This window comes from Hippocampus zosterae, chromosome 21 (assembly GCF_025434085.1).
Source record: "Hippocampus zosterae strain Florida chromosome 21, ASM2543408v3, whole genome shotgun sequence".
In the NCBI taxonomy this organism is placed as follows: domain Eukaryota; kingdom Metazoa; phylum Chordata; class Actinopteri; order Syngnathiformes; family Syngnathidae; genus Hippocampus; species Hippocampus zosterae.
The window spans coordinates 4,927,241-4,948,776 of record NC_067471.1 but is presented as its reverse complement, the minus strand read 5'-3'; the positions used below and the strand labels follow the sequence as shown (position 1 = coordinate 4,948,776).

Sequence of the window (21,536 nt, the reverse complement as noted above, 5' to 3'; positions counted from 1 at the left end):
TCTATTCATAAGCGATTGACAGGTGATTTTGTGGTTCACAAAAAGTCATGGGTTTTTTTTTTCTTGTATACCAGCAGCTCAAATTTCATGTGCAAAAAACAAAACAAAACAAAACATGTTTACAGTATCACAAAGAAGTCACACATGTTCTGGATGCCATACTTTATTATTTTTTATTATCGTGCTTGAATAAAACGCAGTGAATATCTAAAGACTTTAGCAAGCGAGTAAAAAGTGAAGCGTAATCCAGGACAGGAAGTGGATAGGGAAAACAACAACAACCCCCCAAAAAGTTAGATATGTCAGAGGCTGTCGAAGAAAAAAAAACACACACACACACAGTGGAGAGAGCTCGGAAAAATCCAACCACGTGCCTTCCAGCTTCTACTACAGAATAAAAGTTACAAGTTCAGTTGAGGTGAATGGAACAAACAGTCATATAAAATGTATCCCGGCAAAAATAAACATTTCAAGATGTTCACCCAATGCTTTTTGGATGACAAAACAGTATTTAGGTTTGAGATTGAGGTAAAAAAAAAAAAAAGCCATTTGAGAGGTAGTAATGTGTTTCTGATTGTACTGGAATAAAACGGTTATGACGAGTAACTTTTTTTTTTTTTTAAGACTCCCAGAGCTGAAAGTTCACCCGCAGTGGCTTCAACAATCATCTCAGTCCAAAAAGAGAGAGAGGCAGCCTTCACAAAACATTCACTGCCAACACTGGTACGTTCCGGCTTTTGCGGCATTTGCTTCATTTGTCGTACAATGAGCGTTTGACAGCGGGTTGAAAGAATCAACGCAGCCCCTCTGAGGCTCTATCGGCCTTGGCTGAATGTTTTTTTTTTTATATCACCTTCCAAAGTAAAAAACTAAAAAAAAAAAAAAAAACCCAAAAACAATCCCATATACATCTGGTTTAACCATATAACAAGAGAAGAGGAAAAAAAATCACATTAACGTACGCGAGACAGCTAACCAAGTATACCAGCTAATTAAAAACAAGAAAACGTATTCATGAATACAATATTCAAATATGAAAGCCACTTGAGGGTGAGAAATATACTCGGACTACACCGAGTACTTTCAAATGAGGAGCTTCTGCAGTCCTGATATATACTGTCGATTATTAACATCAATCAGCATATGCTCATACTGAAAATCCACCGGCATGACCAAAACTGGAGGTAGTGAAGTGATTAGTCCATTGTAAGCCGATACTTTTGAGGTACATTTCATTCATACTGTAGGTAGTACAATCAGGAAAAAAAAGGAAAAAAAATAGCCCTCAAAAAAAAAAATTCAAGTTAACTACTGTCAAACAGAAATCCCAGTTTGTCGTTGAAGAAAAAAGTTGCATTATCGTTTATGGATGTAGAGTAACAAAGTAAATTCGAATACATGAATGATAGCTGATAGCAGTATTGAAAAAGAGACCACTGCCCCCCCCCCCCAAACCCCAAACCCGGAAATCGCTAAAGAAGCAAATGTCAGGTAGCAAAGTAGACTTAAAAATTTTGAATAATTTGAAAAATTCCTTTGAGCATATCCTTAGTTATTTGCATTTTTTTGTGCTGAGGACAACGGTATGCCTAATATAAAAATATAGTTTCGGCGCCATCTGGTAGCTTTTGTAAAGAAATATTAACAATGTATCCCCCCCACCCCCACCCAAAAAAAACACCTAATTTCTGGAAATGAGTTAAAAGACAATCAAACCTGACCCGTGCTTTTTCATCGATCGCTCCGGCTGCACCTGATCGAAGCGAAACAGCCGCGGGCGAAAATGGCAACAAGCGCAACCTCGCTTTCAATGTACAGTATCGTCAACGCTTTTCAGTTCCAACACAGACGTGAACGCACAATTGCCTTCCTGTAGCGTCGCTTCGAGCGCGCTTCCGGACACGGCGCCGCATTTCAAGAGTCGGAGGTAGTTTTGATTAAAAACCAACAAAAAAAAACAACAAAAAAGCAAAAACCGTCGAGAAGGCGCCGCACGTCAGTGACCACAAAGCACTAACGTACGAGCAAATTATTTGACACGTCTCTGCGTGTTACAGTGTGAGATGAGATGTCCGATGCGACGCTGCCACAAAAAAAAAATCCAGGTATCACGTGTGTTCTGAGGTAATGTGTTTTTGTTTTGTTTTTTGTTGTTGTTGTTCTTTCATGAGGTTATTTTTTTTTTTTGTAAGGCAAACCGTCTGAGGATAGATCTTTGCTGTGCGACGTTGAACAAAGTTTTTAAAGCTATGTTGTGCTTCTGCAAACGAGCCAGACATGAATAAACGATGTACTGTAGAGTAGTCCGATGCAAACAAGTTTTGGTTGTGGCGTCAATGACTGAACCGGAGGTTTTGGGTGTCCAACAAGAGCAGGGTAAGTAAAGCAAAACCACACGTCTGAGGTTACGGCGATGAATGAAAACAAGGTACTGTCTGACCTCAAGTCAATAAAAATTAAAGCTTTGAAGTGGGGGGGGGGGGGTGTTTGAGGCATTGGAATCTGGAGAATGACAGAGTTGATAATTGGGGTTACGAATAAATCAGGATAAACTAGCAACGGTCTCAGGCGGAAGACGATGCCCAAATTTGGTCATTTTAGGTCTCGTGTCAAATCTACTTCCTGTATCACGATACAATGTTGAATGACTCAAACCACTTAATTTCATTTTCCTGAAATATAATCATTTCAAACATGCGCCGATTCCATCGGAAAGTGAGGAAATATGGTTTTAAAATATCTTAAAAAGTCCGATTTTTCTTTAGGGATTAAAATTAGCAGAAGAAAAACCCACATGCTGTCCCATAATAACATTTTAGGTTGAATTGAAATAAAAGATGATCGTGATTATGTGATCTGACATTGCTGGGTGGCTGATCGTAAATGTTATACTTGTTCAAGGTTCCCAATCATAAATCCACTGATTGCGGCCGATTCGGAACAAACGGAATGGGCGTCGATTATTTGTGGGATTTCACTTTCGCTCGTTCACTTTTTCATTCCAGCATATATATATAAAAAGATGTTTTTTTTTGTTTTGTTTTTTCGAAACCTGAGCGAAGTTTACAACTTTTAGCAAGCTTGGCTTGAGGTCAACATGATTGATTGAGCAAAAAATAAAAGCTGCCCTGAGGAACACGCGTCTCCCTGTGCTCGACGGCCGTACATCATTTTGGGGTCGGTTGTGCGTCGGTATAATTTTGAAAAGAAGACCTGAACCTTCTGCGTTTCGGAGACTGCGAAAAGCGTCCGCACGCACCTCCGACGGCGCCAAAGGTGTGTCTTGCGCGTTGTTAGGGGAAAAATTGGAAGAGAAACGTCGATGGCCTGCTTAGCGACAAGTCATCCAGCACCCAGTGATAAAGTGAAATACTGGACATGGACTGAAAAGCAACCCAAAAAAAAAAAGACGTGGAAAAGGTTTTAAAAAAAAAGTGGTCAAGGTAGCCTTTTCCCTTTGAAAGACCTGACAGTTGAATGAGGTAGAGGTTTCATGGTATGGAAGCTTAATCTTCCTCCGGGGACTCCGCAGTCTCTTCTTCCTCTTCCTCCTCCTCCTCTTCCTCCTCTTTTTCTTCCTGCCAAGGAAGAAAAAGAAAATGTCAGTTACGCCACGCAACAGACATGAGTACGAACGGACAGATTTGGTCGGAAACGTCGTTACGTTTTGGGAATTGCTATTTTCCAAATTTTGATTTTAAGACCCGGTTCTACCGTAGCGGAAATGACACAAATTCCCAAATTCCATTTTCCACATGGCTTCATTTTGTACGGCGGGGCCAAGTAGCACAATTGCGAAGCCCGCTTCCTTTTCCCAGGCCACGGGAGTGAAACCTGTTGGGCGGCCGAAGCGTTTTCGGCGACGTGCAAGCTCCGCTTCCATTCATTAGCGCTCGCAGACGGCGGCCTTGAAAGAGCCTGCTAAATGCTACCATGTGTGACGAGGGCAAATGAGAACAAGAGAGAGAAAAGTGGTGTGGATTGATGGTGGTGGGGGGGGAGGGGGGCTACCACCAAAGAACCTTTAATCATATTCGCCCGCCATGCACAAAGTTGACAAAAAATATTGCATGTCGACAAGATAAAAAGCATGAAATGATTGAGAGACTAGCAAAAGCCAAAAATTTCTGCGTGACTCAATTTTTTTTAAGGCACCGCGCAATACGACTTTTTTTTCTTGAACCACAAAATAAAATATAAATTCCATCCCTTGAGGGCAGTCAAGTATTTCTGTGGCAGAGACTCTCCGCACTTCGCTTTTGATCCACAGTTCGATGTGTTTCAAAAGTAAAGAAATCTATTTTTTTAATGTACTTCTGCACAGGAACAAGTAGTTTATCTTCAGATAAAGAGCCGAGTGAGCTCCCGGGTGCGTCAACCTTACGCCACCCTGAAATGGTTTTGAGGTTTTGCTCCAGCCGGGGCGTTGTTTGGGCTGAGATAAAGCAGCCTATCAAAGTGGGTGAGCGAAACGACATTTTTATGGTTTGCAGCTTCCCCGGGCCTCACAGCACCTCCCCAACGACTTCAGGGCCCTGTTCCCACACGGCCACAAATCAGAGGTGAGTTATGCAAAAAGTGGCGTGGACCACCAAACACAGGGAGGTTGGTAGATTCCTGGACAGTGAGGGCATGCTGGGATTGGAGGGGGGGGTCCTGTGTCATGTTTCACTCACTTTACTATATCATTCCACTTCCATTCTCCCTCTAATGAATGTACTCACATGGGGAAAACAAGGCATTACTCACAATTATACGTTACGCCTGCATGTGCGGAGGAAAAAGACGGCATGTTTTGCTTTAGAAATCAGTTAGAGAGCCTTGGAAATTAGGTACAAAAACACGGGTGTCCACTAGGGTGGACAAAATACATTTTGAGATTAATTTTTTGTTGTTGTTTCAGCTTCGATTCAAATGGATTTGATGGTTTCATTTGTAGTCAATGCGAAAAAGAGAGGCTGCAAACTCGAAACGGGTGTCTCAATACTTTTATCGAAGCTTTAGTCGGATGACATCGTGCACTCGCGTGATAACGGGGATCTCTTACCTGAGCAGGTTTTTTCTGGACGACTTGCTGTGGCTGCAAGAAAGCAGAGAGGAGAAGTGGTCCACATTTGGAATAATATTCTCGCCATTGGCACAACGCGTCATTAAAAAAATTAAAAAATTGCGCCGAAAATCGGACTGTGGCCTGCAAGTTGTTCGTCAAACGTATGCATAAATTTGCATAAATGCGCGCGTACTAAAACTACTAAGTGCAGTTTTTGTTTCAATAAAAGCAAAACGTATCAAAGGTTGAAAATAATTTCCGTGGTATCAGATACACCACGAGACAGTGGCTGCCTTTCTTCCGTAGAAAAACATCCAACCCGGCTACATATTGCAAAAACATACAATCAGTCCCCCGTGCAGTCAAGGAAAACGTTTTATGGCCTGACGTTTTGGAGCCAAGTTCAACTTTTTCTTTTTTAACCCCCTAAAGTTATATTTGTTTTTGGCACAAAAATCTTCAGACTTTCAGCCTGACAACAACGAAACAAAAAGCCATTCAACCAAGTCACAGTTTAAGGGCATTAAACGTGAGCAAAGTTCTGAATTGATTCCTGTTGTCCCATCGCAAAAAACCAAAAACGCGTCACTGAACAGGAGCAAGAGATGGGGTTTTTTTCCCCATCCATTGTGTCTTTTACACGGCCAAAGTAAACTGAAAGGAATATCAAGGGACCGATAATAAAAAGCCAACAATTTTACAGGGTGTATCCCGGGGCCTTGCCAGAGTTTTACAGTCGAGGGCAAAGAGCCAAAAGGAAGCGGCTACCCGCCACCGGGGCACGATAAGCTCCGAGGGAAATGTTGGCGGGTGACGTCCGCAATCTAGAACGCAGCTGCCCTTCACACCTCATAGACTTTGAGACCCGAGCAAATTGAGAGTGGATGAATGTCTTCTTTAGACTGACGGCAGTAAGCTCAAAGTATCATGTGGATGAATGGAACGTTGCCGGGAAGGAATACAATATGTCACTTCATCGCGACTCAGAAAGACAACCAAGCGAGGGAAAATGAATGAAAGGCAATGAAATATTACTTCCGCCTAGCGCAAAACATGCGGGTGAGAGAAACGGTTTCGATTTCCGGTTGCGACAGTTGTCGGTTTGTGAGCAGGATAGCAGCATTGCGTATTTACGTACAAAAAAAGTCATTGCACGGATAGCGGGAACTGCTGCTTCCACAAAACCAGTTCTCTCTGAGACTTTTAAAAGGAGAGTGGAGGAGACACAAATTCTGAATCTCACGACAATGTCCAGGACAAAAAGAAGTTTTCGGAAACGATTCAGGAGATGGAGAAGAGCCATTTAAATCCTTAATCGCTGGACAATGTCAAGGATAAACCAAAGTACCAGCAAGAGAATTACGAGACACAGAAGAGAAACGTAAGAACTGAAATTCAAGACAAAATCCAGGGCAAAATGAAGTTCCAGATATTCACGAGACAAAGAAGAGAAACTTAAAAACTAATTTCAAGACAAAATCCAGGACACACCAAAGTTCCAGAACGAGATTCAGGAGACCAAAGAATAAAAACTTTGGAATCAATTTCAAGACAAAGCCCAGGACAAACCGTAGTTCCAGAAAGATTCACGAGACAAAGAAGATAAACTTAAGACCTCAACTTCAAGACAATGTCCAGGACAAACCCAAGTACCAGAAACAGATTTACAAGACAGAGAAGAGAAACGAAATAACTGAAATTCAAGACAAAATCCAGGACAAACCGAAGTTCCAGAAAGATTCACGAGACAAAGAAGAGCTTTTTACGAACTCAATTTCAAGACAAAGTCCAGGACAAACCAAAGTTCCAGAACGATTCACAAGACAAAGAAGAACAATTTACAGACTCATTTCAAGACAAAGTCCAGGACAAACCAAAGTTCCAGAACGAGATTCAGGAGGCAAAGAAGAGAAACTTTAGACTTCAAGACAATGTCCAGGACAAACCCAAGTTACAGAAAATGATTCAAGAGGCAAAAAAGATCCAACATAAGTCCTCAATTCCAAGCCAATGTCCAGGACAGGCCAAGGCTCCAGAAAGAAGACACAGACTTGAATGAACTACTGGATTCTAAGATTAGGTCCAAGGAAGTTCTCTTTACTATGCCTATCAAAAGACAGTTGTGATCGGTACTTGCCACTTGTGATATTCTCTTGCGATAATCAGGTTTTCAGGATTTGCATATACTGTCGACTCAGGTCATGTGAGGGATGTCCTAAACCATCCTAAATCTCGACAGGAAGCGTCATTAAAGCAAGCCAACAGCTGAGCAGCCCGACCGCTCTGAGAACGTCACGATGAACATGGAGAGGATCCTGCGCTCGTAATCCGGGCCAGCTGCAGGCCCACTGAGCCTCCCAACGCCAAGATCGCTTTCAGCAGCTGATGGGGTTTCCGGAGCTGCTGGAATGCCAAGAGGCGAAAAACGTAGCGGGTCCAAGTTGGACACCGGATGCGTAACACAAGAAAGGTGCAAAAACACAGCGGTTCCAAGTTGGAAGACTTATCACCTACTGTTTAACGATCTTATGTTTCCACCATTCCTAAAAATACCGTGGTGTGTACAAAAGTGAGCGCATCTGTCAGTGGATTAAATGATATGATAGACATTGCATCGTCACCCGACTGAGTTTTGGAGAGCATGCCTTTCAGCCGCGTAAAATCTTTAGCCAACATGAAGACATTCACTCCGAACGGAGGGAGGGTGACATCATTGCGACTTTCTAATTGTCCTTTTACGGCTCGCCACAGGGAGTTACTTACACGCGCGATTTTTTGGGGAGTGAGGGGGGTCACAGATTTTGCACTGGGTTGACCTTCCTGATGCAATCCACCAATGATTTTGATCTTGCGTAACGAAAAGACAGATGTCATTTCGATTTTTTTTTCCACCTTCTTGTCAATTAAACCCCACCAAGCCCGACGGCGAAAAAAATCTGGTGGCAAAGCACCAAAAACTGAAGGGATCATAAAGCATCAACATCCTCCATCTAGCATGCACGCAATCGCAAACCTATGTTACATAGGCAACTGTATCCAGTTCTAATTGCATTATTCGGCGCCAAAAAAACTTTTAAGGGTTATTGCGAATGCCGGCATTTTCTGTCTGGAAAGTAACTCCTACTTCTCTTTGATCGTTGTACTTTTTTTGAACGGTTTTTCTGACATGAAGTTATCAAGAGATCCCAAATAACTGCATGTGACAAATAGTCATTCAAAAAAAAACAGACTGCTCTTTCTCCCAGTGCCCCAGCAAAGACCCTTCGCCCCTTTTGTCCCCCCCCCCCCTCCTGCCCCCTCCCCGCAAAAAAAAGAGAAATCACCACATTGTCTTTCACTTACTCTGGCGGCTTTTTGATGTCGCCCGGCTCTGACACTATGAATCACTTGTGGGCCCCGGCAGCTGCTCGGCCATACAAGCGATTCGGGAGACAGCTTGAGGCGTAGCACGAGGGCAGCCCGTTCAAAGGAATGTCGGGTAAGACTGACTCAAAAGGGGAGTGCGGTTGGGACCCCTTTCCCGGGCTGAAACACAATCCCCGTCTGCTGCTCGAAGAATGCGAGCGCTCCTCGTGGGCTTCTCACCCACCCAGAAGTCCCATCCGATCAAAGGCAAGCAGCCTTCGCTCCTCAGAAAGTCCGCCGCACAGGCCACCATTCATAAGAGACTCGGCGTGCTTCCCCCCCCCACCTCCCCCATCCTGCCCCTTTTGTGTGGAAATGTTTTAGCTTCTACTTGACTCTCAAAGAAATGTACTCGCAAGGACAAACGGCCGTGGCCACTTGATACCCGTAAGACACAAAGAATGTTTTGGTCGAAAACACATATTCACTCCCGTATTTTCCGTATTATAAGTCACTCCGGTGTATAAAGTCGCAACAAAATGCATAATTACATGTATAAGTCGCATTTTTATTTGACAAAATCCAACTTCGAAGGACAGACATGTCATCTTGAAACGCAATTTAAAATAGAGGCTAAATAAGCGTACGATATGCTAACGTTACATGACGCGCAATCGGCGAACTGAGAACGTGCCTGGTATGTTCACGTAACAGATTAAGAGTTACTCCGATAACTAGAGCAGAAAAATCACTAAATCCAAAGATTCCTTCATCCTCCGTTTCACTTTTTCAATAATTGGGCCAACTCCGGAGGTAGCATATGCGGCGCTTCCTCTTCTACATCGCTTATCTGCGATTTATCAACATGGGCATAGAGCGCCCTCTTGTGGTTTAATGTAAAAAAGTCAGGTGAAATGATCTAATAATGTGTTCATAATTTCACAGATAGTGGAAATCGGACCCAACGGCCAAACTCTGACTTGTAGTCTGAAAAATACGGTGGATCAGGAAGATCGACTGGTTTTATTAAGAGCAGAAAGTGTGGAAGCATGACAAATTTCGACCTGGAACTGCCTTGGACATAAACAACATGCAGACCTGCGGCCTTGGCGCCTCCCTTCTCGCCCGGCCGTCCTTGCAGAGGTTTTCCGCTCTCCCTTAAGATAGCCGTCGCTGTTTGCTCTAGTTAACCGTTACTGAGCCCGCTAACCTTTGCACCTCCTTTGAAGCCCGGCGGATAATTGGAGCGGCGAGGTTCAACCCTCCACAAACACACGCGGCCGCGCGGGCGAAACGGGCTGTAACGGGATACGCATCAGACGAAAACCTCTCGGCGGTGGCGGAGGAGGAGGAGGACGCCGTTAAAATCCGGAATGCTTGACGTTGAAATAGTTAAAGTTTAACAACTGGGTCTAATAGAGCACTTTGCCGAGGTGAACGTTTTACTTAGATGGCAGGTTTGTCCAGATGAAATTGCGACGACAAAACCAAGAAGCTGATTTTATTTTTATTTTTTTGCTCTAATATCTTCTTCATCGTGCAATCAAAGCTAAACAGTTTTTCTTTCAAATAATGTAATCCATTCATGTACTGCAGTTTGGGTTTTTTGGGGGTGGGCGACACATTACCGATTTGTATTAAATCATTTGAGTTATTCGATGTAATTGCTCCAGCCTTATATAATAATGCAGGGCTGTGTTCTTAGAACTTAACGGTGGTTAATTGAATTTCTCTTCATTCTCTTCCAGGGGGTGAAAGATTTTTTCACTTGCAAGCAAAATTGAAAAAAAAAACTTGACCTGCATCCTGGAAGGGAGTTTTCTGGACCGTATCTAAATCGTCCTCCAGATGTAAACCAGAAGATAACGTTATCGGCCGCTTCCTCATCGACCGGAGTATTTTTTTTTTTGTCAACGTCTGCAATGCAAACCTCAGGTTGCCGTGGCGACGCAGGTAAGCACACAGCCGCAGTTCAAACAGACATTTTGCCGGATTTACCACGGTCACGCGAACACGTCAAGGTAACGTTCCGCCGATCGGACCCAAGTCGCCATTGAAGATCATGGGCGGGGAGAGGGGGAAGAGTACCATCTGTTTTGTTAACCCGAGGGCGACGTTGCTGGAAACGCGATCCATTTTCGAAGTTGCCCCTCTCCCGCTCCGGTTTGAACATGCTGACCCGTTGACGCCACCCACTGTCCCCCGACAGCCGGAGTTATGAATTGCACCTATTAGGGTCCGGCGATTAGGGGGAATTTGCCGAAGGGCCCTTTGTAAAGCAGAAAACTGTCTGTCGTTGTAAGGAATGTGGAAAATTCCTCGTAGACAAGCAGCCTTTTGTTTGGAAGAGGGTTTTTTGGGGGGGGGGTGCTCGGGGGGGGCTTGCTGTGGAAGGAAAGAAAGGCGCAGACAAATTGGACTGGCTCCATTTAGGAGCCTCTGCTGTTTGAAGTGAAATCTGTTCCCAGAGTAACTGTGGAGATGAAAAAAAATAGAGGGGGGGGGGGCAATGCAACAAATTTGCATTGTTTTTTGTTGTTGTTTATTTTGTGTGTGTGTGTGTGGTTTTTATTTTATTTTTATTTTTTTACGGCAACTACCACCTTCAACAACAAAAGGTTCTTCGAGATGAACCCTTTCAGGTCCAGCGGTTACTACAGCGGACAGTTTATCTTAATTCAAGACAACCGAACTGTACGCCACTTTGACAATCGGATATTTTGCAAGCAAAGAAAAAAAAAAAAAAGAATTCCACTCCCGCTCGTTCTACCAGAATTGCACGTGTTACAAATTAACCTGTCTTGCCTGAAACGGCTCACTTCCTGCCTTATAATAGCGGCGGGCACAAATACGCTCATGGCAACAAAAAAAAAACAAACCCCCCCCCCGTCCGGATCTATTTTAAGGAATTTTAACAAAAGAGCGGTATTGTAAGGAGGCTGGTGAGGGGGCGGGGTGGGGCATGTAGGACACCCCGGGACAGCTGTGGAGCTTCCTGTGTAAAACAAACAGTCGGTGAGCTAAGTGCCCTCCCTCCGCAAATGCACTACTTCATGTTTATTTGTAGATTGTGTTATACAAGGATCATTAGAACAGGGAATGAGGAGTCGTTACAAATTGGTTTGTGAGATACGGTGCGGATGATGGGCCAGAACTCTCCCCCCAACCCCCTCCCACGAGGGGGAATTCCAAAGAGTTCAAACAAAGTGCCCAAATTACCTCATCCCTCAGGACGGGAACAATCGAGACAGAATTCCGCTCTTAGCATCTAAAATCGCTGTTTGAGTGTGAAATGATAAAAATCGTTCGGGGGAGCAAAAAGAGGTGGGTGCTCGGGATAACTGGGAGGGGGTGACCTGTGGAAAACCACTAATGTCGTCGGAGACCTCCTAATGCTGGGACAAAGGTCTCTAGTGGCTGGAATTCAGCTCCTCCGCAGCGAAAACTGGAGTAAGGTGGGGGGTTGGAGAATGTAGGGAATGAGGCAAGGTCTCTGACCACCAACACCCACCCCCCCCCCACCCACCCCTCCCCCCACTCTCAAAACCTCCTTTCACTGTGTGTGATCTCTGGGGTCTCTCTTTCTCGCCCTCTTCCAGATACCCCGAGGGAACTCGTGTGGTCTTGAGAGCATCCATCTAAAAATAACTTTCAACTCACTCCGTCCAAGATTCAGTGACCCGAACGGTAGCGCGTGCAGGAACATCCAAAATAAAAGACAAAGTAGAATCTCAAAGGTTACAATCTCTCTCTCTCTGTTGCTAACTAACACAGCAGCACCGAAAGACAGAAACGATGATGTATTTAAATGGGCGGCATTGGGGAGGTGCGCTAACGCGCATTGCTCGTACTGGATTCATTGTACTATGTGACGTATAGCCACTGTTTATAAAAAAATAAAATTTAAATTAAATAAAAATGCATACCGCACACCGGATCCAAACGAACAAGAAGCCTTTTGAAGTTGTTTCTGTGCAATGAGCAGCTGGGTAAATAGTGATATAGAGTCCCTTTAGTATACGTTAGCAAAAGACAGTACCTTGCTTCGGTCCTTCGGGTTCGCTGGTGACGTCTCATTTAAAAGTAAAATCCTCCAAAGAATTGACACACTGTGCAGCCGAGACCGGCACACACGTTGACGTGGGGGTAAGTTGGGGGAAGGGGACACAAGCAGACCCCTGTGCTAGCTATCTAAAAAAAAAAAATCTAAAGAAACGACAGCTAGCTACCCGTAGTAGATCATCGATTGCAGATTGTTGGAGGACGACACTACCCGCCAAGTCATACCCGTCCATTTTGTACAGCGCTTCGCTTGTCGAGGGCCCCGTGTTTAGAAGAAGCTCCCCCCCCCCCGGGCTGACTTACCCGTCAGCTATGCGAGGCATGACATTGCCAGCGAGCAGAGGAAGTATTCGTCACACCGCATTTTGAAACACGGGAATTAATTCCAAAACTGAGCGTGACTCATACGGTGGCCATAATAAAAATAGTCAAGACTTTGATGCGCCGCAAGACTTGATCCCGTCCCGCCTCACTCCAGATTTAGCGAACGTCTTGCCAAGAAACTACCGAGTCCGGGTATTTTCTCAGCGCTTAGCAGCTGTTTAATGTTTGACGCGAGCGATCGCAATCGAATGTTTAGCCCTTTCCTTACACAAGCGTAGCTTCTCGCACGCCGATTGTCTCCCAAGGGCTTTCCCGCAAGCTGCCGACCAAATGCCAGGAAGTGGCGCTCATCACCTCAAGCCTCCCTACTCCAAATGCTTGGCACTTGCCGCCCGGTGTCTGACTCAAAGCCAAGAGCAGCAAAAGCCATGCAGTTGGGGAGTTTTTCAACCCTCTCCTCTTCACACTCCATCAACCCCCCCCCACCCCCCACACCCCTTCACGCACTCGCGCCAAAGCACTCGCGCTTCCTCTCCCATTCAGCCAGTCATTTCCGCAGGGTTGCATGTGGGGCGTATTAGTCTCACAGTAGCCTCCATTGAGAGTTTTGCGCGGTCGCAGAATAGAGGAGATGGGCTACGAGTGTGAGTCTGAGCGCGTCCTGGGTGTGAGCGACTTCAGATGGTGACGGTTAAACACAAAGAAGCAGCTGTGCGTGTGCGGAAGGAAGGAAGCGGGGATGCGGAAAGGAAACATGGTGATGAAGAGAAACCGTACAACTACATACGCCACGTTTTTTGACTTGGCGTGACTCAATACAAGGCTGTCCTCACACACACACCAAAAAAACATGACGCCGGAGGTCACGGTCCTCGGAAGAAAACGTCTGACTCACTTCCCATGTCCGAGCATGAGTCAAGGTACAATCGTCCTCGAACTTTCATGTTTATTATTGTTAGTGGAGTGAAAGTGGCCAACCTACTTGAAGAATTAGTCAGAGGGGCTTTGAGGAAATTCCTCAAACGGTGAAAAAAACGTTGAAAACAGAACCCGTCGACATCAGGACTTGACGTGTTAAGCGCGATTTTGGCAACGGAGGGATTCGGCTGTGTAGCCCAACGTCGGATTTGACGAACAGAGGAAGCAGAAACTTCCTTGTGCAATCGAGCACCTGCACACAGAGGCAATAAAGAGACGGAGCGGATAAAGGAAACCGGAACTATAACTGTCCGGGAGTCCAACAACAATCTAGATCTCCTTTACCACCCAACTCCATATCCCCCAAAAAGATTGGAGTGATTTAACCCTTTGAGGGACAGTGGTTACTACAGTGGACAGCTTATCACGTTGTCAGGTTACGAGGCTTAACGCCAGTCCCGATCTTACCAAGACTGATTGAAAGCCTCAACGTACTTTTGTGCTTTCCAACCCTCGAGACTGACACTTGAAGCTACATGCGATTCATCTTGAGGCATATCAAACAGTCTGACGTTTTTCCAAGAACTGCAAGACAAGACCGGGCAAGCGCTTGTTCCCGCGCTGGTTAATTTCATCCGACTTCACAGCAAGACTTTGGATTTGAATGCCTGGAATCCTTCTCCCAATTACCCGGAAGAGTCAATTCTCGTCTTGGGAGAGCCCGTCTCGGATAAGAAACAAGAAGAAGAAAGTATTCCACAGAGGAGACCGGATCCTTCAACTAGTCCCTCCCTCTGAATGACTCCGTCGGACTCAAAACCAGGAGAATCGTACTCTCTCGCAAATACAACTGGAGGAAAGTGGTGGGCTAGTAAAGCAGTTCTACATTCGGGCAGCCTAATCTAGTGGTTATCGAGAAAGTAGAGTGGCTGTTGTCGATGTCAAGGCCAGAGCGTGGGCGTTGAAAGCGGAGGTGCGCGTACCTGGGACATGCAGGCACCAGCAGACCCCGACTACAAAGGCAGCACGGCGGCAAACATCAACCACCTCGTTATCAGTTCAGTCCAATGGTTCAGTGGCGGCCTTGCAGCTGCGTTGGGAAACTGATTTGCCGGCGGTGGGGGCGGGGGGGCGGGGGGTCACTTGGTCATCGAAATATTTTCACGAGCTTTCCTCGCCGAACGGCCGGTTCACTAAATACACGATCGAGACAAAATAGATGTGGAATCGAGTCAACCGCAAACAGTCCATCTCCGCACACCCTTCCTGGTGGCACCCCTGACCCCATTTCCTCGCGCTATCAATCACGCCTGTCACTAGGGCGCTGATAAACGCAGAGGCCTTTCGAGCTGCCAGAGGCATTATTTCAGTTTTCCTCTGGTCAGACTGGAGGGTAAACATTTTCTTTGACTGATAACGGCAACATGAAGCGAGCGGGGGGGTTCGGGTAGGGGGTCTCCTTGAGCACAGCAAAGTGAAGCATTGAGGTGACATAATCCCGTTTAAATGACGCCACAAGTCATTTCCCCAGATGGATTCAAAAGCTACAATCGATCAACGAAATGTACGTACGCATACTTCCAATACTTTACGCTTTAAAATCGCATTCGGAAATTGATACTTTTGATACTACGGCCCCCGAAAAGACGATCTTTTTCCTCGGCAAACACAATAACAAAGCGCCAACGGAGTCACGTGACCAGCTAGTTCGCCTCCACAAACAGCGGGTCAATAAACCACACGGAGCAATCGCAATTAAAAGTGCCACGTGAACTCACGCTTACAAGAAAATACGTCGGAGAAATAAATTTAGCAAGTGGCGACTGATCAGTTTGAAAAGGAAGCTTTGATGTGCGTAGCGGCGGTAAAGCGCCAACGACTTACCCACTTCCTGGGTCGCCCCCTGCGTCTTTTCTCCCCGGTTGCCTCGGATTTCTGCGGACAGAGGATCTGATTAAGATTCCGTGCAAAGTACAATTTACAAAAAAAAAATAATCATCATCATAAATCAGATGACACCTAAATGGAGGCTAGTCATACGAATGATCATACGAAACGGGTGGACGTTACTTTCCCGTTTCAAGGCAATAAAGCAGCCTTTTGTCGAACAGTGTCTCATTAGAATGCGTGGCGCACTAGTTTGAAAACCGCGATCCCCGTTTCTACTTGCTACATTTTTAATGTGGACATTTGACGGGAAAGACAATACCCCTGTTTAATTAATCATCGGCGTGTTTCATATGGCTGAGCGCCGCAGACACGGCAAATGTTTGCAGTGGCGACGGATTCAAAAAATTCATATCACGATTGAATTTACCAGATCTTTTTTTTTTGTAAAAGTATCATGAACAGAACATTGATCTGTCATCTTTTGTTTTGAGTTTTTGAAAGTGTGTCATTCAGGTGTCGTAACTCACCTTTTGCGCTGCCTTGGAGGGGCCCTTGTTCTTGCTTCCTTTTGGGCGGCCCCTTGGTCGTTTGGGTACGGGCTCTCCGCTGGGCTCCTGGAGGGAAGAAGGGCAGGAGGAGGAAGGGGGCGGGGGGGGGGGGTGGTGTGACATGGTGGTGGAGAACAGGAAACAAAAGCGGGGATACCCCCCCCCCCCCCGCCCCCCGCTCCCTAAGCACAGCATATCATCCCCACCTCAACTCACAGCACACACACTGGGCAACGCGTCTTGTGTGGGTCCCTTTTCAAGCATGTGCTCATTTGCTGGTGGTGGTCCCTCTGCACCCCCCTGACCACCACCCCTCCATTTGCTTGCCGCTTTATGGGTCAAGAGCAAGGCAGACAAAGGTTGCGAGCGTGCGGAACAATCGCGTCGCATGTGTGGGCTGACACTCGGAGGTGTTTTATTCCCTCTTATTCTGCGCCGTTACTTATTTCTCACAAAGCAGGAACCGCATATACTGGATGTAAATTATCATTTGGAACAGTGGTAAAGTGTTAAACTTGACGCCTGGGGGTCCCACCACGTTATTCGGTGGTGCTTCAAAGCAAATCATGCACACGTGTTTCATGCTTCTTGTTAAAAATCAGTCCCCGAATTGCAAATTGCCCTCAAAACTATTTTGCTTGACTTCTGATTTCAAAACTACTCGTCTGTCAATTTGTTGCGTATATTTATTATAGCGAGTTGGTTTTCATTCATAACAACCCTCTGCTGGGGGGTAATGGGGGAAAAAAATAAGTTTAACAAATTCCTACGTGTGTTTTAACATAGTTGGCCCGGAAATATGAATGAAATAAGATTTCTGATGGTGTTTTTGCGATGAAATAATATAAAAATGACTCCGTCGTGAATTGTACGCACGTGCACATGTTCAAAAATGTCCCATATTGGAGTCTGGAACTCCAATTATGGATATCTGTAATTACATCTCCCAGCCTAGAAATTCCTACATTGGTCTTTTTTTTTTTCTTACCCAAACATGTCACATAAATGAGTCATGTTACGCACTAGTCATTTACAAATGTGTTTGTTTTGGGTTATCGATGAATTAATGAGCATTCATTCCAACAAAAAATAAATAAATCAACAAGTCGATTCGTATTGTTTGCATTAACACAGAAACGAATTTATACTGACTTTTTGGAGTTTCCTCGGTCTCCCCGGTCCCCTCTTTTGGGGCTCCGCGGCGCCTGCGGGCTCCTGGGAGCCCTCGCCGGCTTCGTCCCCGCGTCCACTCATGGTTCCCGGTGGCTTCTTGGTTCCCCCCGCCCCCCCACCCACCCCCCCAAAAAAAGTTTCAAAAATCCTTGCGGTCGATTTTGTTATCCAGTTTAGTGCGAAATAAGTTGCGGCTTTAAACTAGTCTAGTGAGGAGGGAGCCTGTAAGTTTGGGTACACGGTTGAGCACCGCGGGGGGCACAGCGGGACACCCGAGTCCGCGACGCCGGAGGGGAAGCGACTCGACTCGGCTTACAAGGCAGCACGGCACCGGGGTAGACCCTGGAGCAGCGGCAAAGCGTGACAGCTCGGCGCGGACCGTCTGAGAAGCATACTAACCGCATCCACGAACCACTCGGGGGGGAAAAAACGCTCAATGAGGATGAGGTTTTAAAAAAATAGGAGGGGGGCAAAAAAAAAGAGGACGAAATCACCTCTCCCGTGGGTGGATGCACAGGGCAGAAGCGGAGGGAGGAGTTGGGGAACGAGCTATGGGGGGGGGTTCTGGAGTGAGGCCAGAGAAAACACGCCAGACGGATTCCTGGCGGTGGGCCAGACGTGGCAGACCGCATTTATGAATTAAATTCACATTTTCACACGTTTCAATGGAATTCGACCACCAGACAGCCATTGAGAGGAAAGTTCATTTCTCAATGGTGGCCCGATGCGATCGGCCCGACGTGTTCCAAGTAGTAGGAAGTAACAAATTACAAGTACTTCGTTCCTGCGCGTAAATAGTTTTGTTTTTTTTTTTGGTTGGGGAGAGTCATGCTTTGACTTGCCAGGTGAATTCATTCCATCTCAAATCACCTTTCATAAAAACGAAACGTACTCATTCAAATGTATTATTATTATTTTTAATTAAACGGAACGTGACAAATTCATTTGTGCGTCGTGACATCATCCATTCCGGAAGTAGTGCCTCTTGTCGCCTTTTGTCCGCCAGGGGGCAATATAACAGACACGGAGTGCATTCTTGAAAAAGTTTTAAAATTAAACTGTAATATTTCTGCGGATGATGAGGAATATATGTATATGTAGTATTTTTTTATTTTGTCTGTCCACATGAGTTTGTGTTCAGATATATAAATATTGATAACCAAGCGCAATGGCAATGCTAGTTGTGTTAGTCCGTCTGGTGTTTTGCGTCAAATTCAACTAGGAATGACAATAAATAACTTAAATGAAAACTTGGATGTAAATAATAACCTTGAAAAATTATCTATCTATATATCTATCCATATATAGATATAGATATATGTATATATTGTTTTCTTTTGAATTTTAGGCATTGCTTTACCAGATTTTGAATTTGGTTCCATTTTCCTTTGTTTTTTTTTTTTTTGTTCTGCTCAGTTTCTATTTCATGGCGAAGACGGAACAGAAGTACTTTTTGAATTGTATTTCAACGGAAACCGATCTTATGTTTACGAACGGACCAACTGAGTCAGGTCGAAACATACAATTTCACCAAGCAAACGCAAGGTGTCCACTCGGCGTAAAAGGCCGAGGCCCACTTTGAAGCTCTCCGCCGTGGCCGCGCAGGCAGATCAATTACTCAAGAACAACAGAAACAAAGAATAAAGTGTCTTATGTGCTCGACCTTTCCCACGATCCCACCGTCTCCTCTAAATGCTTTTACAGCCCCGCCGGTGCGAGTCAAAAGTAGTGAAAAGTTCAACCAGAGTGAGCATAACGTAGCCGCGACGCTCTCAAAATATTTGTTGGTGCAACTACTCGCTGCCATGCAAACAATGGCTCCACAGAGAGCGCATGGTTAATTTGTAGGGAGTATTCATTCATAAAAACAGCCCCCCTTCTGCCCCCCCAAAAAGAAGGGGGTCTCTGTGCAAAGACCGCCCCCGCAGACCGAGTGGCGTCGGCATCAAACCAATACAATCAATGGGCCGCGCAGCTCCTTCAGCAACTTTCAGGGTGGTTTTGCGACACACGTGCAGCCTGACCCCTTGTTGAAGCGCAATTAAACGAGAACGTAAATATGTTATTGCGCTTTGCGAGCCCCCGTGTCATCTCAGACTTTCCACCTTTCCAGCCTGGAATGCTGCCTGAGCTAAACAAATACATCCGAAACAGTCTGAGTGATGTGACGCTCGCCCGGCCGACCCAGTCAAGCGTCTGGCTGTGAGAGTCTGTCTGTTTTGTTTTGTTTTTTTCGTGTTGTACACGGTGGTGGGAAGGAAGCAAGTAAAAATACTGTAATCCGGTCGATTTTTCGTGTGTCGGAAGGCTTTTTACTTTTACTGTCTACATTTGAAAAGAAATAAAAGTGCCTTGTATCAATGTATCTCAAATCGTCTTTCCCCACTGAAATGAATGGAAATGCCATTAATCTGTTCCAGATGCACAAAAATATTAAAAACATGTTACAGTTTAAAAAAAGAAACATTGCGCTTTAGAGGAAAATACTATAAATATAAATATATATAATATAAATAATAATACGAATCGACTCGTTCATTTTTTTTGTTGGAATGAATGCTCATTAAAAATATAAATATAATATAAAAACATACAGCAATAACATACTAGATCGGATGTAAAGAATTAATTTGTGCAAGGGGGGGGGATGAAATACTCAGTATTTACAGTAATCTCTCGATATAACAAATGTAATCTCTCAACAATTTTTTTTTTCATGCGACTAATTTTTTTTCTCCGGAAAAGTGCAATTCTTTTTCTTGCGACTCTCCAATTTTTCCCCTTTGGTAATGTTGTGAACAGAACTTTGCATTCAAATCTAAGGGTCCTTTTGCTTCATTTCCTGGCAACATGTCACAGCTGTCATCAACACATGGCGCGTGTGTGTGTGTGTGTGTGTGTGTGTGTGTGCATGTTTTTGTGTGTACGTATGCCGGTCGCGGTTTCAGTGTTTTCCTGCATATTGTTGGCGACGAGGAAATAGCGGCCAGCTTTACCCTTTAATTTCGTTACAGTGCGTCCGAGGGCAACTTAAGCATGATGGACAGCGTGGTTTTCGGCGCGGACTGTTTTTTTTTTTTTTTTGCGTCGGCTGCTAATAGTAACTGTGACTTCAACATCCACATTCTTGGCCGCGCTTTTTTGGCAAGGCAAGAAAAGGACCTATTCACAGCACGGGAACAGATGAGAGTTTGACCGCCGCGCCACCCAAAGTCCATTTTAACAGTCTCCCCTCCAGACGTGTCCCTCCCGGGCTCTCTCAAAGCAGCGGCACATATGTCATGCATTTACAGCGCAAAGTGCTGAGAGGCCATCTGCCAAACACTTAGGATTGTTTAAGAATTCCTATTTTCTATCTGCATCTCGGATTACAAGCGTTTTCGGAAAAGATTGCTGCGGGGGGGTGGGGGTGGGGTCATTGCCCCCCCCCCTACCCGTATGTGTCTTTTCAAGTCCATTAAATGCAGCAGACGGTTTCTTCAGCTCCTACTTTTGCGCTTTCAAGGACAACATCCTGGCGACGTCTTCCCCACTGTCAGGGGAAGGAATGAGAACATTAAATATAGACGGCGGGAGATAAAGTAAGCCATCCAGATGTCAGGCGGTCGATCCGATAGGGTGTGTTTTGCATGTGGGATTAACCCAGAATAGCATATGGAGAGTGGAGTACAATTGCATATACAGCGCGTCAAAAATCGCATAGACATCATACATTAGAGGGTAGAGCGGCACTGGCGGAGGTACGTACATAGTGGCCTTTGCCCCTGTTTGTATTACGAATGTGTTGGGTGAAGTTTGGTGTATTTTATTTCATGAAAGCCTGACTGTGGATGTTAGGATCAACGATGACTTCTCAGTGAGATCTCGTGTTACCGGAGCCATCCCAGTTTAAATTTTCGACCCACGTTTACCTGTAAAGCAAAGTAATAGCCCTTTCAATCCGTAGTTCCCCTCCTGACCACTAGATGGAGCCGATTTTAATCACATCTGTTTTTCCCTGCCCATAGCGCCTCGTTCATTCATTCATTCATTCATCTTCCGTACCGCTTGATCCTCACTAGGGTCGCGGGGAGTGCTGGAGCCCGTCCCAGCCGTCTCCAGGCAGTAGGCGGGGGACACCCTGAATCGGTTGCCAGCCAATTGCAGGGCACACATAGACGAACAACCATCCACGCTCACACTGACACCTAGGGACAATTTAGAGTGTTCAATCAGCCTGCCATGCA

The 21,536-nt window shown here is 45.3% G+C and overlaps 1 protein-coding gene and 2 long non-coding RNA genes across 4 annotated transcripts in view; 1 reads left to right on the top strand and 2 right to left on the bottom strand.

Moving 5' to 3' along the window:
- LOC127594220 (uncharacterized) overlaps positions 1–21,536 on the bottom strand; it is a 116,505-nt gene that overhangs the window by 62,596 nt on the left and 32,373 nt on the right. The window lies entirely within an intron of this gene.
- Positions 1–21,536, top strand: part of LOC127594239 (uncharacterized) — a 179,711-nt gene that overhangs the window by 131,298 nt on the left and 26,877 nt on the right. The gene's annotated exons all lie outside the window — the stretch shown is intronic.
- Positions 148–18,048, bottom strand: hmga2 (high mobility group AT-hook 2). Its single transcript, XM_052056261.1, has 5 exons — positions 17,290–18,048; positions 16,117–16,203; positions 15,584–15,634; positions 5,048–5,080; positions 148–3,578 (listed from the first exon to the last, which is right to left on the bottom strand). The coding sequence occupies exons 1-5, from the start codon at positions 17,389–17,391 to the stop codon at positions 3,507–3,509; spliced, it is 345 nt and encodes a 114-aa protein (XP_051912221.1). The 5' UTR covers positions 17,392–18,048; the 3' UTR covers positions 148–3,506.

Coding starts and splice junctions, on each gene's coding strand:
- hmga2 (XM_052056261.1), bottom strand. CDS start 17,391: ATGAGTGGACGCGGGGACGAAGCCGGCGAGGGCTCCCAGGAGCCCGCA. Junction 15,635..16,116: donor CCTCCAAGGCAGCGCAAAAG/GTGAGTTACGAC, acceptor CTCTGTCCGCAG/AAATCCGAGGCAACCGGGGA. Junction 5,081..15,583: donor GGGGGCGACCCAGGAAGTGG/GTAAGTCGTTGG, acceptor GCTTTCTTGCAG/CCACAGCAAGTCGTCCAGAA.